This window comes from Condylura cristata, unplaced genomic scaffold, assembly GCF_000260355.1.
Source record: "Condylura cristata isolate star-nosed mole 26May11 unplaced genomic scaffold, ConCri1.0 scaffold00003, whole genome shotgun sequence".
Lineage (NCBI taxonomy): Eukaryota > Metazoa > Chordata > Mammalia > Eulipotyphla > Talpidae > Condylura > Condylura cristata.
In genome coordinates, this window is record NW_004567104.1 from 63435876 (window position 1) to 63454139 (window position 18264).

At 34.6% G+C, this 18264-nt stretch overlaps 1 protein-coding gene across 1 annotated transcript in view; it reads right to left on the minus strand.

Annotated features, from left to right (window-relative positions):
• The window catches only part of TMPRSS15 (transmembrane protease, serine 15), an 82540-nt gene that overhangs the window by 43062 nt on the left and 21214 nt on the right, over positions 1-18264 (minus strand). The window contains exons 8-14 of the mRNA XM_004675305.1: positions 13515-13623; positions 11867-11973; positions 10617-10757; positions 9452-9601; positions 3269-3371; positions 2858-3008; positions 627-762 (exon numbers count right to left, since the gene is read on the minus strand). Of these exons, the coding sequence (XP_004675362.1) occupies positions 627-762; positions 2858-3008; positions 3269-3371; positions 9452-9601; positions 10617-10757; positions 11867-11973; positions 13515-13623 (897 nt within the window). The remainder of the gene's footprint in view (positions 1-626; positions 763-2857; positions 3009-3268; positions 3372-9451; positions 9602-10616; positions 10758-11866; positions 11974-13514; positions 13624-18264) is intronic.

Here is an 18264-nt window from a genome sequence, read left to right on the forward strand (position 1 = left end):
TAAATTTTAAAAAAGATTTATTTATTTATTCATACAGAACTGGGGTACAAGCCAGGGGTGCAGGGGTGGTGAGAGGATTCACCAGAGACAGAGTGGGGAGCAGAACAGGCAGATTGACGAAGTACACTGCTGAGGGGAGCAGCGGGCGGGTCAGGCGAGGTCTATTGTGCCATGTGGTCACTTCCTGGGCAGGGATCGAACTTGCACTGAAGCGGTTACTGCCAGCTTGCAGTGCTGTGTCCTAACCCATTGCACCACCAGGGAAGACCCCTTTAGAGATTTTTACATCAGTTATTTTACATCACCATGAGAATCTTAAAGCCCACATCACATGGTCAATCACTTGGTCAATACAACATTAGTTTCTACTTTAGGGAAAACTGTATGAAAAATACCACCTTTATCATTTTTAAAATGAAAATGTTTCAAAATTATCATAAATATGATGCATAACAAAATACTGAGTGATTTCATTGTGGTTTTATGTAAAATGGAAACTATTCAGTTAGTTTCCATTTTACCTATATTTTAGTCTTTGATTTTCTACAAATAAAAATATTAGACTGAGATAATAAAAGATAATATTAATGACTTAATTAGGGCAAAGGAACATTAAAAATACTTACTAGGAAGTTCTGGTGGAGGAGTTGGGACCAACGTTGGTTCTGGATAGGGACTTTTGTTGCAAACCCCATGTGTTAGGCTAATGTCATCCAGTCCTATGTCCCTCCATAACTCATTTTTATAAGCATTAAAAGCAACCTGTATTTCAGAGAGGGAGATAAAATAATTCCACTCTAATCTCTGATTTGCTTTTTCTTATGGCCCAACATTCTCTAGCAAGCCAATGCTGCCATCTTCAAATGTATGTGAGAATTAAGTTACTGCATAGTGAATATAGTGAATGGCTCTGGGGCATGTTTTTTTTGATTTTCCCCCTGATGTGTCACAAGATATCGTGATGCCCTGGATCGTGTTTTTAAAGAGACAAACAAACCAACAAAAAAGTAAATAAAATGAAGAATAATATAAATATATATCTAATATAAATAAATATAAAAAAAGAGAAATGAAAAAATGATGTCATGCAACATGAAAGGTTAATAACTAACTAAAAAGACAAAAGAAAACATTAATTTATTTGGAAAAAAAATACTTCTGCTGAGGGCACCTCCCTTGTTTTTTGTTCACATGTTTTTGCCTTAAATTTCACCAGCCCCTAGCTTGTCCTTATTGTCACAGCTGCTTCCTGTCCTTTCTCTCTCTCTCACGATGCTGTCACCCTTCATAGTGCTGTGTCATGTATGTACATTATCGTGCAGGGGAGCAAACCCTTCTTCCAATTTCTTTCCCCAACAATAAGAAATCCTGATAGCTGTCTGCTTTCTTAGAGCACACAGCCCTGAAGACATACTTTTTAGGTAATTTAAATAGGAGTGAAAAGATAAGAGAAGATATGAGTGTATTATGATTATTCAGGGTCAGCTGACATAGACTCAGACCCACATGGGAGAAAGATGCAGTGGTTACATGAAATATGTTAGGTTCTTAGGGTTATCAGGTATTTTTTGCTAGACTTCCGTTGATCTTCTCTTGTGCCAAAGAAAGAAATAAGCTAAATGACTCTTCTTTGCTAATTGCTATGTATACATTAGCTCATTAATTTTTTAACATTATTGCACATTCATCCATCTGTACATTCATATGTTCCTCCAAAATACCCATATCATGCGAGACACTATTACAGAAGTTTGCTTTCCTCCCCTTCACCTATATGCAAGCTGGGTTTCAGAGACTAATGTGACTTATTCAGGATTTCACAACAAAGTGGCAAGTCAACATAAAAATTCTTACAGAACTTGATGTTCTCACTTTGTCTAATGAGCTGACATTGAGAAGATGGATGCAGTTATATGACTTTTAGAAAAATGATGGGCCCAGAACTGACTATTGCGATATTCCTTTCTCTATGTCCCCTTGATGTCGCACCATTGTTAGAAAACAAAGGTAGAGCAGGAAACTTCCCAGAAAAGGACAGAGTAAGAATAAATGAAAGGGAAAGGATAGAAAGAAACATAAAAATACAGGTGCGGGTTGTCGATTAGGGCCTACTTTTTATCAAGCCACAGTAAAGAACTAAAGTCTTTACTGCTGACAATGTTTGTCCAAATATACATCTTCCAGAAGTTACACTCTTTTGTCTGAAAGTACTCAATTAAAACATTGTTAATTTGGTCAAACTATTAGCCTATATTATCCTATATTTTAATTGCAAACACCCTGAGGAAGAGAACACATTAAGCTGAAAAATTAATTCACCCTAATGTGAAATAAATGGCCAGAGACTCCCAATGATACAGCTCATAGAATTTGTTTCTAAAGGAAATGTATAGAGATTAAGTGAACATGGGGGAGGGTGAGTGGATACCCATGGATGGGGAGGTTCTAAAAAAATGATCATTCCCTAGAGAAAAGTACAAGACTGATGTAGGTATTTTTGTGAAAAGTTGGAATCCCTAGGTAGGCAAGGAACATAGGAGACATGGTTTATATTAGAAAGTTGTTTTAAAAATGCTGATATATTCCATAAGGTCTTTATGCATTGTATCACTCACTCTAAGTAGTATTTTCTTATACTAAATATCATGTATCTGTAAGTAGTTTTAAATATGTCAATAAATAAATGAAAATAAAGAAAGACTTAAAAAAGAGAGAGAGAGAGATAAGGAAGGCAGATAAGATCACTAGACTATTTTCAGAAAATGATTTTCCCCCATATACCATAAGCTATAATTGTATCACCATTTTTAGAATACAAATACAAATACATGATTATAAATCTAAAATTATTTCCAACCTTAAATTCCGCTGTCTCATTTAATGTTACTTGTCCATAATTCCAATTTTGTCCATAATTTCCTTCCTTCTGAAAAATTGTCTTCTCCTTGTTTTGCTTACTGCTGATATTAACGCTTAATTTATAGACATTTTCACCACACATGTAATACCTATTTGGAAATAAGTAAAAATTGTTGTATTCCTATATTAGAATAAGTGCATTTGAGGGTTCTTCTAAAACCCTTAGCGTTCTCTTTTCCCTTGGATGAATGAATTGGCAGAGAAGGGGAGTGATTCTTTCAGCATCTTGATACATTATTAGTTGTGGAAAAGGCAATGTATAAACACTTAGGACAACATCTTAGTAAGAGTGGAAACTAGCAAATGTTATTCATTAAATAAGATAGTATGCGACTTGTGTACAACATACCAGAAACTAAGGCACACTGGTTCCAAACTGGGGTTTAAAGGGAGACTTAAAAGGCTGACTCTTTCTTTTCTCCCTGGTCCAAATGGTGTAGAAATATAATATCCTGTGAAAACAATGAAAAAGATTTCATTTTGTTTAAATATTAGCATTTTCAATATAACACTCAAAAGCCAAAAGGAAAACTTTTAAGCTGAAAATGAAACTTTCTGATGAATTTCACACAACAAATTATCATTTACAAAGATCATTTCTCAATTTGAGGTCTCCAATTTGTAAAAAAAAAAAAAGTTCTGAATTGGAGTCCTGCTGAATATATCTCAAGCTCTGACTTGCTAAGATACCAGTGACTGATCATATTATCATGTCCAAATCCCATTTTAATTCCAGTGTGTTAAATATTTCATTCACTTCTTGAAAGACACTTGACCATGGTGGGGGGGGATTTAGATGGATGGGTGGACTAGCTCATGAGTGAGCCAAATATTTAAAACAAATTTGAAGAGTTTCAATTGTCACCAGTTTTATATCCCATTGACCAGTCTGCATTTTTCTAAATTTAAAGTTAGCTGATTTTAATGATTTCCTTTTACAGCTTCCTTTGAATGAAAACAAATTAGATCACTAAAGAGCACTAAACCTGTTAATCCTCATAAAGGCTTTCTGTGTAGCCCAAGTCATTGCATAATGTGCTTTCTGGCATGGAATTCATTATTCCACCCAATGATTTGAGTAATTTGAAGTATGGAAAGAATTGTTGGGGTGAGAACATCTTAGGTGTTTTTGTAGGGGAATTTAATTTTTTATTCTTAATTTGTTGTCATTATGATAAAAAGCAGGACTCATAAAACAAAACATGATATCAGACAAATGGATAATCTGATTTTATTGAAATGTAACTTTTTAAATAAATTTTTGAAATTTAGTGTTCACTTGAAATTAAACATGTCTTGTGGTTTGCAATAGAAATTTTATAGGCAATGCAGTGTGTGAAATTTAAGCTCATTCATATGTAACATGGAGAGTAAGAACAAGATATGAAAAAAAGAAAAAAGTACAAATTCAGCCTGATCATTAAGGCTTTGGCTCTATGACTTCAGTACTATTTTGTAGCATAGTTATTATAATTTGCTTGTTTTGAATTCTATAGAATTACTTTAATTTCTCCAGTGGCTAGATATTTTATGATTTGGGGGATCACTTTTTTTTTTCTATTTTCCTATTCTTCCACACCCCTTACAATTGTACCTTCCAAATCCTACTAATTTTTTATGTCATTTTGATCAAAATGCCATACTCTCAGGACTCTTGTTTTTCGCAATTAGATGCAACCATTTCTGTTGAATTCTCAGTTGTCTATGTACTGCTCTGATTTAACTTAGTATATTCAGTTGCATATTTATGTAATTGTCTAACTTTTTAAGCTTACTACAGTGCAGGAGAAACTGACTTAATTCATTTTTGAATTCTCTATATGATTAACAAAATGTTCTTTAATTCTTGTTATACTAATTGGATTTGCTTTTCATTATTAAACTTATTAAAGTACTATACAAAAGGAATGATTGAATAGATATTTTCCATAACTACATGGGAATTTCCTATGGTCAGATAATAATTTTTTAAATCTTCCAACTGAAATATCTTTGAGGGCTTTTGAAATTGACCTCAGAATTTGTTTAAAACCCAGAAAATTGAGTACATTTTGTTAATTAAATACATAGTGAACCTCTTTTGTAAACCATAGATTTTTCTTACAACTTTCTCCTATCACTTTTCTTCCTTATTTCTCCATGAATCTAACCTAATATCTCCCCGCCAACCCACCACCCCAATTAATGAGAGAAAATTCTGGAAATATGCTGATGCTGATATAATGGTAACTGGACTGATAGTGGAACTTTCTGTAAAATTTGGATTTCCTCTCAAGAGAAAAATAAGCTGATATAAACAATTTTGTGAGTTGCAAATGCATGTTCAAATCAATTAAAGTTGGATAAATATTGAAAGTTTCAAATGGAGAATGGCGTAGATTGAGTCAGAGTCTATGAATATTTCTTCCTCAAATACATCCCAGGAAATATAAGAAAAAAATATTCTTTTGAAAACATTGAAGTTATGCTTAATTTAGAAAAAATTTATGTGCTAAATGAAAAGAGGACTATCTAAAAGACGTAATACACTTTTAAAAATTGAGTAATATTGGGTGGCCCTCCCTGGTGGCTCAGCGGGTTAAAGCACAGCACTAAGAAGCTAAAGCCACTTCCGCATGAGTTCGATTCCCGCCTGCCCCGGAGGTGACCACATGGCGTGGCAGACCTCTCCTGACCCGTCCGCTGCTCCCCTCAGCAGTGTACTTCGTGGATCTGCCTGTTCTGCTCCCCACTCTGTCTCTGGTGAAGCCTCTCGCCACCCCTGAGCCTCTGGCCTGTACCCCAGTTCTGTATGTACAAATAAATAAATCTTTAAAAAAAATGAGTAATATTGGGCACAGTGGGTTAAAACACAGCACTGAGAAGTTAAAGTCAGTTAAAGTCACTTCAGCATGAGTTCAATCCCTGGCCCTGGAGGTGAATCACGTGGTACGGCAGACCTCTCCTGACCCACCCGCTGCTCCCCTCAGCAGTGTATGTCACTGATCTGCATGTTCTGCTCCCCACTCTGTATCTAGTGAAGCCTTTCACCACCCCTGCAGGTCAGAGGGCCTGTACCCCATTTCTGTATGAATAAATAAATAAATCTTTTTTAAAAATCGAGTAATATCACCATTTTCTTCTCTAGCATATTACTTAGAATAATCATCACTCAGATGATTTCCCCCTTTGAAGTACTTTCAGGGTATGAAAATAAAGTACTTGTAATACCTAACAGTTATATAGCAGTTTTCATATGCCAAGCAAATATAGTACTCAATTTCATTTTCTTTCTCTAAAATCAGCTTCTTTTATCATCTCATTTCCAGATGAGGGAATTGAGGCAGGGTGAGGATAGATAACTTGCTTGGTGGCAGAGCTGAGATTTAAACCTAGCTAACATTTCAGGGTCTCTATTTTAATGATCGTTGCTGCTCCATTATGCTAACCCCCTCACATTAGAAATCATTATGATCTCATTGTCCAACAAAGAAGCAATTTCCCTGGTCCGTCTAACCCTTTTATGACCCCAACATTTTTTGACTTTTCATGTTACCTCAGATTCCCTGAATGTTTTGAATGAACGGACTCCTTAGCTTCCACCCCCAAAGACCCATCAGAGCCCCATTGCCACCAGTTCCCTTGCTTCTAACAGGTACAGAGAACTCTGAGCATTGCTTGGTGCAGAGATTTAAGATCTGGTGCCCCACCAGGAGAGAGTTCTTCAGAAGAACTCAAAAAAGTTAAGGGGCTTAGATGTTCTTCCCTAAAGCAATGTTAATTCAAAGTTTATCTGTTTGATTTAGACTTTCCTGTCATTTAAAGTGAAGGTGAAGAACAAAAAACCCTGCTTAGAAAAGAGGAACAGCAGGAGGGATTCAATTCTCTTCCATTTCAGAGGTAGGATGTTCTGACACATGAAAAAGCGGGTTGGAAGAAAAATGCCCCTGAAGGGGAGGATGACTGGTAGATTATGAAATTACCAGTATGAGTGTAGGAGAGTTCCTATTAAGCCTTATCATCCATTCTCATTACCCTGCTGCTTCTGGTGGGTTCTAAACTGCTCTGATTTGTCTCATTTTAAATAACTCCTGTTATACAGCTTTCTCCTGAGACTCTATTTCCAACCCAACTATTTAAAACTTTCACCTGACATTCAACCTGCTACACTTTGGTCAGTGTTATCTTATTTCTTTAGTTATTTAAGCTGTTGGTGAGCAGAAGCAGTTTTTCCTCCTATAATGTAGTACTTATATTCTTCAGATATCAGCAGAATCATTCTACCTCTTGTGATGATGACATAAAAGTAGAAAAATGATAATTTGAACATCAAAGATTTCAACTACATAAAAGGTATCTGTCATAGTCAATACATATAAATGCTTTCTGCACTTTTCTCTAGTTACCTTTGTCCAAGTGTGGTAAAGACCTTTTTTTTCTTTATTATAGTGAGGGGGGCAAAAGTGGTCAAATTATTTGACTGTTTTAGAACAAACTATTTTAGAGAATGGGGGTAATTGTCACTTAGAGGTTAGACTTCAGATTACTCATTTATCTGCAGAAGATCAAGCTCTGAGAAACCCCTGGTTCAAAGGATTAATCATGTATGAAGCTATGAGTGTCATGATTTTCAGTACCAAAAGTGTGTGGTCTGATGGGATTGGCCGTCGACGCAGAGTACTTTTTTTTTTTTTTTGTCAGTGCACACTGATAACTAATTTAGCAGGATCCTCTTTGAATTAACTATCAAATTATATGTAGCACCTGATGTCTAATTAATTTGCTCCCACCTATTTGAGAACCTAATGGCTATTTCTCTAGATTAGTCACTTGTTCTTTCACAAACCATTTTAGTATTCATGAAAATTCTATGATTGCTATGCTCAAGAATCACAATAGTGCCTCGTTTCACTGAGAGAAAAAGCCAAAGCCTGAGAAGAACCATGATTATCTGGACCTTAATGGCCCTATTTTCTCCACACTGGCTTCCTGATATTTCTTAAAACGGGTCAGCCACTTATATCCCTTGAGAGACTTCCTCTGTTGTTCTCTTGGTCTGAAATAATCCGTATGTCTAGTTGCTTCAGTTCCTTTAAGTTTTGATTCAATGCCACTTTTTTAATGAGATTAGAAGTGATCACCCTCTTTTAATGTACAACACCTCCTCCATAGCTGCACTTGCCAATCACTTTATCAAGGTTTGTATTTCTTGAGTACTCATTCACATTTAACATACCCCTAAATTGCAACCACTATTCCGTTATATTTTTTATTTCCCTTACTGGCATATGCATTCCAGGAGAATAGGAAATCTGAATAATTTTTGTTCACAAGTATATTCTGAGTGCCTTGAATAGAGCCTGGGCTCAAAAAAAAAAAAAAACACTTATTGAATAAAGGAGTCAAAAAATAAATTGACTTGTGGAAATTGATTAAAAGTAATCACTGAAAACTAAATATTTTGATCAAATTGAAATACTTTGAGAAACCATATTTTGTTTTCAGATTTTCATGGGTAATCTTCACACTATGAGTTGTCTCTTTATGATTCTTTATGATTTCTGGTCTTCTTTGTCAAATATTATTATCTCCAATGTTAATTTTTCCATGAAATTCAGTTCTCAGTCCATTCACATGAAAGTGTCCTATAAGTCCCAACCTTAGGACCATGCTTTAGTATCAGCTTTTCCATTGTCTTTCTGTTAATGAGCTGGATGGTTATGTCCTCTTAAAAGTCTTATGTTGAGACTGTAGCCCCAAATGTGATCACATTTGGATATGGAACTTTTGAGAAGTAATTAGAACACAAAGGTAGACCCCTTATGATACAATCAGTGACTTCAGAAGGAGAAACAAAATCTCCCCCCTTTCCTCCTATTGAGGACGTGGTGAGAAGATATGTATATGTAAACCAGGCAAAAGGTTGTCATTAGAACTTTCTGGTGCCACAGATCTCAGACTTACAGTGTCCAGAGCTATGAAAAATAAATATTTAAATCACCCAGACTGTGGTATTCAACTATAGCAGCCCAAATAGACTAAGACAGCTTTTCAGAATTAAACCTATCTCTCTATCTCTACTTCAAGATGACAGGATCATGTATATTGAAAATACTAAAGAGCTGTTTAAAAACTTTGAGCATTGATTAAAAAGTTCAACAAGGTTTCAGGATATAAAACCAATATGCAATGATCAAATGTGTTTCTATATACAGCATTAAACAATCAGAAATGAAATTAAAGCAAAGTAGATCAAAGTTTAGAAAAGTAAATTATAACTATGCAGACAGAAGTCTACTTAGTTAATAATAAAGACCAATCTAGGGTGACAACCCAGGCTTCTTTATCTTTAATGGTCTTGGTGAATTTTTCAACATTTTTAATAGATGGGGTAATCTAGGAGATGACCATTTTTTCTTTAAAAGCATTTGTCAGTCCATGATTTAAAAACAAAAAACAACAAACTTGCAGACTCTCTTGTAATATAAATACTACTCACTTTAAATTACAGAATAAAACACAGTACTTTTTATGAATTTCTTATAAATTATACCTGAACTATTCCCAAAAGTGTGGTCAAAATCTGGTCCACTAAAAGGAGGGAGAGCTTTTCCCCGAAATCTTTCCCATTCATTATCATCGTTTAAGTCCTGGGTCCAGAAACAAAAGCCATCTTCAAAATTACAGTTAATTTTCTCATAATCTGTGAATTACAAGAAAAAACATTTTACATTTAGTCCACAATGTTATTAGTTATAATAGATTGCCTTGAAAATGTCTAGCCTTTCATAGTTTATAATTAGGAAGCATGTGTGAAATGTTTCTTTTTTATTCATCTTAGCTGTTTCATTTCACTTAATTAAATATACCCCAGCATTTTGTGACCAACTGAGTTAATTTAATTTATTTTTAAAGATATCAGTTATTTATTTTTGCATAGAAGAGCTGGGGTATAGGCTAGAGGTATGGGCAGTGAGAAGATTCACTAGAGACAGAAGACTTACTGGGGAGCAGAACAGGTGGATTTTCTGAAATGCACTGCTGAGGGGAGCAGTGGGTGAGACAGGAGAGGTCTGCTGTGCCCTGTGGGTCAGCTCCCTGGCCACAGTTGGAACTCAGGCCTTCTGGTGAGAGTGCTGAGACTTAACCCTTAAGCCACCAGGGAGGTCTTTAATATGTTTCTTATACACCAGTAGGGTTAAGCAGAGAATGTTCTTCCTGTTCTTTGTTATAGATTACCTCATTCATTTGCCCACATAAATTTTATTCCAATTTTTCTTTCCCAGTTTAATATTCTGTTCAAAATTAAGTAGATGTGCAACATTCTCAGAATTAGTTTATTATATATAGTTTATAGTTTATGATATATATTTTATATTTGTATTATATAAAGAACTTAAATTTTTCTGTTGACATAATTTTTCTCAAACTAGTTGTTTCTTTTGAAGAATATGAAATATATTCTAATTTCTCATTTCTTTCAAGTAGAGACAGATATATATATCTATATATGTATGTATATATAGCTATATAAGGATATATATATGTATATATATCTATATAGGTGTGTATATATACATAGATATATGAGGATATGCATTAAGGAATTTATATACTAAAATATCACAATCATTCTCTAAAAATGCTAATTTTCAAATTCCATTTTAATATATTAAACATCTGGAGATTCAAAGGCTAAAGAATTAAAAAATACTTACTATTAATCTCTTTGCTGTTAAATGCAGTATATGTTACAGTAAACCCAATATAGTCATTTTTATTAGATGCTATAAGAAAGGTGGCAGTAACTTGGTTGGAAAAAATCCGAATTGTGCCAGGATTAGTTTCATAAAGAGAAGCTGCAAAATAAAATGAATGTCTGTCATATGTACTTATCTATCTATTCATCCATTTACCCACCAATCTATTTAAACATTAATGTTGCAATCTATAAATCTGTTGCTTTATCTATCAATCTATCTGCTACTACTCAGTTCACATTCTCTTCTTCATCCTTATTGTATTTCCTCTTGTGATTTCACTTCTATTTTTGTGGGCTTCCATGAGTAGTCCCATGCATTTTGGGATCAGATGGAATAAAGTGGAGTGGATACATGAATATTTTAGTGCATTCTCTGTTCTCAGCTTCCACTGGCAATCATGTACAAAATGACAAATGGTTAGGTACTGACTGTGCTACCTGCATCTACAATTTACTAAGTGTACATTCTGATCGAGTCATTGATTTAAACACTTTACAAGTTACAACCTTGCAAGAAACTGAAGAGAAGAGTGCATATTGAAATTAGCCAAAGAGATTCTGGGTTTTTAACTGGTTTGATGTCAGAAAAAAAAAAATAATTTTTAGGGTTTGTCAAATTTTGCTTAATGGGGAATAACACAAAGCATAATAACCAAAGATAAAATTAGATTTTTGGGGGTGGGGAATTGGAAATTGGCACGTGATTATTGCACATCAATTCAAAGAGGGTTATGTGAAAAGGAAACCATTTTACTAATTAGAAGATTAATCACATAGAACACCAAATTGTTATTTTTTTGTAATGGCCAGTGATACTTCTTTGTTTCAGTAACTTAACTTTCAAGTCCACATATGATTAAAAGTCAAAGGGAAAACATCACTCAAAAATGTTTTCCACATATTTTCATTTAAAAAAAAAATTATTTATGCTACAAGAACTGGGATAGAGGCCAGAGATTTAGGGAGTGAGAGGGCTCACCAGAGACAAAGTGGGGAGCAGAACAGGCATATCTACTGAAATACACTGCTGGGGGGAGAAGTGGTCAGGTCAGGAGAAGTCTGCTTTGCCATGTGGGTCAGCTCTGGGGCTGGGGATGGAACTGCTGTGGATAGCTTCATAGTGCTGTGCTTTAACCCTTTGTATCACCAGGGAGATACTCACATATATTCATTTTGATAATGTATTGTGTATTTATTTTAACTTACCTCTTAAAATCTTGTTTGTGCCCACACCTTCATAAATATTTAATACATCGGTGTAAAATGTATTAAAAGAATCAAAGCTCAGTTTAACGGAAAGTCCTTGGTTTACACTAAATTAAAAGCAAAAATTTGGTTATTATACTTTTAATACTGGTCATAAGTCTTAATGAATTCCAGAATTTCATTTTTTTTCTAATTTGATTAAAAAAACTAATGACAAAGATTGACATGCTTAGTATATTTCACGGGTGCAGTACAGTATTGTCTACCAAAGACCAAGTGGTTTACTGCAAGTTCTGGAACTTGTTCCACTTGCATGACTGAAACTCTAAACCCTTTGAACGGAACTTGGCGTTCCACCCAACCCCAGATGCTGGCAGCCACCATTTTCCCTGTGGTCTACACGTTTTTTTTTGTTTGTTTTTGTTTTTTTAATTAATTTGATCTTTGTGTGTGTGTGTATGCAAATTTTTATGTTTTTCTACATGTAAGATATTGTCATCTGTGAACAGATAATTTTACTTCTTCATTTCTTATTTGTATGTCTTTTTATTTTAATGATTGATTTATTTATGCACACAGAACTGTGGTACAGGCCAGAAGTGCAGGGGCCTTCACAAAGACAGAGTGGGGAGCAGAACAGGCAGATTGACTGAAGTACGCTGCTGAGGGGAGCAGGGAGCAAGACTTTAGTAACAGGGTAATACTGTTCTCATAAAGAGGGCTTGCAAATATTCCCTTTTCTTCAATTTTTGGAAAAAGTTTGAGAAATAATAATATTAATTCTTCTTAACATATTTGTCATAATTCACCAGTGAAACCATCTGGTCATGGGTTTACCTTTGTTGGGAGAGTTGACTGCCAATTCAATTTCCCTATCATAAATGGTTTGTTCCCACATAGACTCTCTCTTATGTACACATTCAGAATGTTTAGCACTGCTAAAATGTTAATAATATAATTCCAAGGTTGGGCTGGTTTAACCCTAAATATTGTTTAAGTGCATCTTAACCATTATTGAGGTAGTATAAAGGTGATATTACTCTATAAAAAAAGTGCTACCCTGAACATTAAGTTAGATCAACTCTCAGCCGAGAAGTAGTTTGATTATTTTGGTTATCATAATTATTGGAGTTAAGACCTTGGAGTTAAAAACATAGAAACTAATTCAAGTGTTACCCAAGTTATAGCAAAAAGAATGTATAGCGTATTCTCTCTTAATATGCTATGATTAAATCGCATCAAAGGCAGTCATCATACCTATGCTGGCATAAAGAGAAAGGAAGTAATTTGTACCCAGGATATGGTTGTATGAAATGTCATTCTTTGAAATACATAGCCAGGCATATTTGCTTTTTGCTTTGACAGCAATTTCTTTATAACAATCACAGAAGAAAAAAAAAAAAGCCCTGCTCCAGAGCTAATGAGATAATCCCATTCATTTGACAGTATTGCTCATAACTGGAATACCTTTTTAAAAACATTAAGCATGAAACAGAAATTTCTTTGGCAGCTGACTAGTTGAAAAGAATTTATCTCATAGCTAATGACAATAATAATTAAAAAATGAGTACATGGTTACAGGTGGCAACACTGACTGCATCAGAACAAGATTTCATGATTTAATAACAGGGAATAGATGGTATTTTACCGTATAATCCACTGACAAACAACACTGGATTCAGAAGGTTTTGGATGATGAGTAGCCTGGAATGACCCAGAAGATCTAGTCAACAAAAATTTTCCATCACAAACTGTTGCTGTGAAAGAATGGAAATTAATATCAGATTAAAAGCAACTTTGGAAGCTTTCTCAAGGGAAATGGGATTCAGGTTGTCTAAGGAAGGCTTCACAGAGAACTGTGTGACATGGATGAAGCCAGTTACACAACAGAAGTGATCAGTCAGTAGTAGATTAGAACTCATATTTAAACTCTACTAGGTCTTTGCTTCGACAGCACCTATACTAAAATTAGAACGGTACAGAGAAGATTAGCATGCCCCTGCACAAGGATGACATGCAAATTTGTGAAGCATTCCATATTTTTAAAGAGAAAATAAATAAAGTCTGTTAGTTATTTTCAAATACTCTTATACGCCCTATCAGAGTTCTTTAGAAAAACATTTCAAATGTGCATTTTTTAACACCCCTACATAAATTGTATTTTAGTATATTCTTTCCTATTTGTAAGAAAATAATATATCTGGATTATAAACTTCTAATTTATACAAATAACTTATTTTTGTCTTATTTTCTCCATTACATTGGAGTTAACACAAATTTCAAATATATGCACTAAATGCTATGTCCTGAAGCAATTAAAATATGGCCAGGCAAGTGAATGCTTGGAGTGAGTAAGCGGTAGGGAATCCTTCCAGCTAATCTATTTCTTTTCATTTTTAAAAGCATTTTATTTATTTTATTTTTGCATAAAAGAACTGAGGTGCAGGCCCAAGGTGCAGGGGTGGTGAGAGAATGAGAGAATTTACCAGACTCAGACTGGGGAACAGAACAGGTGTTTTGACTGAAATACATTGCTGAGGGGAGCAGTGTGCTAAACAGGAGAGGTCTGCTGGGCCAGGTGGTTGAGGAGAGGCCTGAGACTTAACCCCGACACCACCAGGGAGGTCCCATCTCCCTTATTTCATCCATCTTTTACAACTCAGCACTTTGCTCCATTTGTATGGACTCATCTCGATTCAATATTTTCATTCAATATTCTTGAAAATGTCTTTTGCTTTCCATGATTACTCATTTTATCCTTGGATTTTTTTTTTTTTTTGGTCATTTTCATTTCATAAAATTCTCTTTTATGTAATGTATGATTAGTTGTTTTTAGGTTACATTTGAATGTTTCCTACTAGGTTAAAATACTACTGAAAGAGTGAGTCATGAGCCAAACCTTGTAGTTTTGTGCCTTCTGCTGACACTATGTATATGTCTGTTTAAAAACAAAACAAAAAACAACAACTGTATACCAGAGACATTTTACAGGGGGTGGAGTGGGGAATGGGATCAAAAATGAGGTGGGGGAGTGCACTGGACTATGGTGATGGCACACGGGTGATTGGTGATGGGAAGCCCACGGGGATTACAATGGGGATGGAAAAAGGCACAAAATGTTGTAAAAATAAGCAATTATATTATTTAAAAAAAAATTTGATTTTCACAATCTTTAGTTTTAGTTTTTTTTTAAAGATTATTGCCTATATCCTTAATTACTTCTGCTTATAGCATATTCTAAAATAATGACTCGTGTAATGTGTTCTTTTTTGATTGATGGTTTTAGTTCCTTATTTGTCTGTACTGTTGCTGCTTTCGGAATCTGGGTGTCAGAATAAGCTGATTCTAAGCTGATGAATGGAAAAGTACTTTACATAGCAACTCTATCAAGCAATAAAATATAATAAATATATTTCATGTGGATGAAATAAAATAATTTAAAAACTAAACAGACATGGAAATCTTGTTAAAAACTCATGGATGACTTTTTGCAATTTGGTACATATATTTTAAAAACTATACAACTTACTTTGACAAGTAAGTCTTACGTTTCAAAGTCTATGTAAAAACAATTCCCTAGACCAATAGGCACAGAAAAAATGTTTATCATCACTTATTATCAGGGAAATGAAAAATCAAAATCAAAATGAGAAATTATCTCATACTTATGAGAATGGCCCACATCAAAAAGACCAAAAATGACAATTGTTGGCAAGGATATGGAGAAACAGAGCCCTCAGAAACTTATAGTGGAAAAATAGATTAGTCTAACCTCTATGGAAAATAGTTAAGGTGTTTCTCAAAATGTTAAAAATAGAACTATCACATGATTCAGCATTTCCACTCCTAGGTATCTATTCAAAGAATGCAAAACACTAATCCAAACGGATGTATGTGCCGCTATGATCATTGCGTCACTACTTACAATAACCAAGTTATGGGAATAACTTCAGTACCTACAAGCAGAGAGTAGACTAAGAAGATGTGGTATATTTACACATGTAATGATAATTTAGATAATTTAAAAATGAAACCTTACCCTTTGGCATAACATGAATGGAGTATACTATATAAAACAAATCAGAAAGAAAAATACAAATATTGAATTGTTTTATTCATATGTGGAATAAAAAGAAGCGAGTCAAAGCTACTGACAAAGATAAATCAAAATAAACCCTAGTAACCTGACTGTAGAATTGAGGTTACCAGAGAAGTTAAGTGTAGAGGTAAGGGGAAAAATGTGCAGTGGACTTCACTGGAGATCATGGGATGATTTGCTGGTGGGTGTATTGTGGCAGAATCCATCTGAAGAGTTGTCAGTCTCTACTCCTAAATCACAGAGTACGGTAAGCCAACTTTACCTCAATAAAAATAGTAGAGTTGGATAAAAAAGAACGATGGTTTAGGAATGAATTACATTGGACTATGATTTTGTAGACTGATTAACAACAGGAAACAAAAATTAAACTAATAAAAGAGGAAAATATAAACCCAAGTTACAGGATCAAACGCTGGACAATCTACCAGAGACCTTAGGAAAGGAAATAAAAGAAAATTGGGACTTGTTAAGAGAACTGAATCTCTTTAGTTCATTTACTGGATTACTTAATTATGTCCTACTAGGCTAATTTATAGATTTAATAAATAGTAAATATGTAAAGATAAATAGTAAAATATGTGACTTTTTACTGTAACTCTAAATAATTTTCTAGATAAAAAAAAATTTCCTTCTTCACCCTTAACTCTGCTCATCACCAATCATGCCAAATGAATGAAGCAATTAAAGCTGTAGCTTTGGTGATCATGTTAGTAAGCATGATCTTATATTTTATGTGACATATAGAGTCTTTCAATTATATAGTTCATCAAGAAGCATAATGCTCCCAGATCATAGCAATACAAGTTAGGTCAGTGCTGTTGAGAATAGTTCACATTTCTTGAAGTAGAATCATTAATCCAATTAGTTCTAAAATGTCACTGCCTAAAATGTCACCAAATGTTTATGCATTGTTTACTTATGTACCAGTCATTGTATTAAAGCTATTATATAAATATTAGTGAAATTTTCACAATGACCTTATAAAGTTTTAGGTGAGAAAACTAAGACATGGAAGGATTAAATAACTAGCATAAATTCTCCCCATTTGTATGTGGTAGTTAAAAACCAGGCTGTGTTTCTCCATAGCATGTTCCATAAACCTAATATTATAATACATAGGGGAAATCATGGGGACAGCACCCACTCTGAGTTGAAAGGCAGAAAGAAGGAAGGGATTGTATATGAAAGAAGCAGAAAATTTACAAATAAGAATTCCATCAGTTCAAGTACTCTTAAATTAGAATATAGTTCATGTTTGCAACTGCATTCCATAGCAAATAGGAGGAAAGGGGGAAACATTCAATAAAAGAGGGAACAAAACAGATTTAAGAATTTGTAACCCTATTTGCAGAGCTGGTCACATTTGAGATTATTCTTTACATTCATTTTGTCAGTTTTGGGGCCAATATTGACAACATAGTGCCGGCAGCAGGATTTATAAATTCCCAAAAAGCTGAATTATGTCACTGATGATGGACATGGTTGTGCTTGCTATAGTTTTTGAATCCCTTCCCAAGCACGTGAGTGAAATGCACTTTCCAAAATGGGACCATGTGACCTAGTCTGACCAATAAGTTATTACTATGGAAATGACTATGCTTATTTTCAGAGATGATGGCTACAAATATTTTCCGTCAATTTCTTTCTTATCTGTCAGATATCGCAAAGGTTCCAGGGAGGACAGTGAGGACACAGAGAATGGTGGAAAAAGAACTAGTATCTTGAATGCCTACATAGAGAACAATCCTTTGACATCTTCTTTGGCCTGTGACACAGATGATTTATTGTTCACTTATATTGCTAAGTGTGATTATTACAATATTTAGCCTGTCCTAAGGAATGTAATCAAGTAGCCTTTCCAGTTTTTCATAAAGATGCGAAGTTTTCATGGCTAGGGATCATCTACAGGTCAAGTCCTCTGAAAATTCATTGGTGAACTCCCGCATGCAAGTAAAGATAAAGAAGATATTCATGAAGGTGTTTAAAATAAAATTGTCATCCTATGAAACTACTTAGAACAGAAAACGTCAGAATGCCCAAATATTATCATTCCAGGATACCGCCTTGTCCTGGGAAATTTCTCACATGTTTTTTCATTTAATAGTGAGGTCTTTATATACAACCTAATTTTATATCAGACAGTTAAGTTGGTTAAATAATTAGAAAAAATAGAACTGTGGGCCCTCCCTGGTGGCGCAGCGGGCTAAAGCACAGCACTAAGAAGCTTAAGCCACTTCCGCATGAGTTCGATTCCCGCCTGCCCTGGAGGAGATCCACATGGTGAGGCAGACCTCTCCTG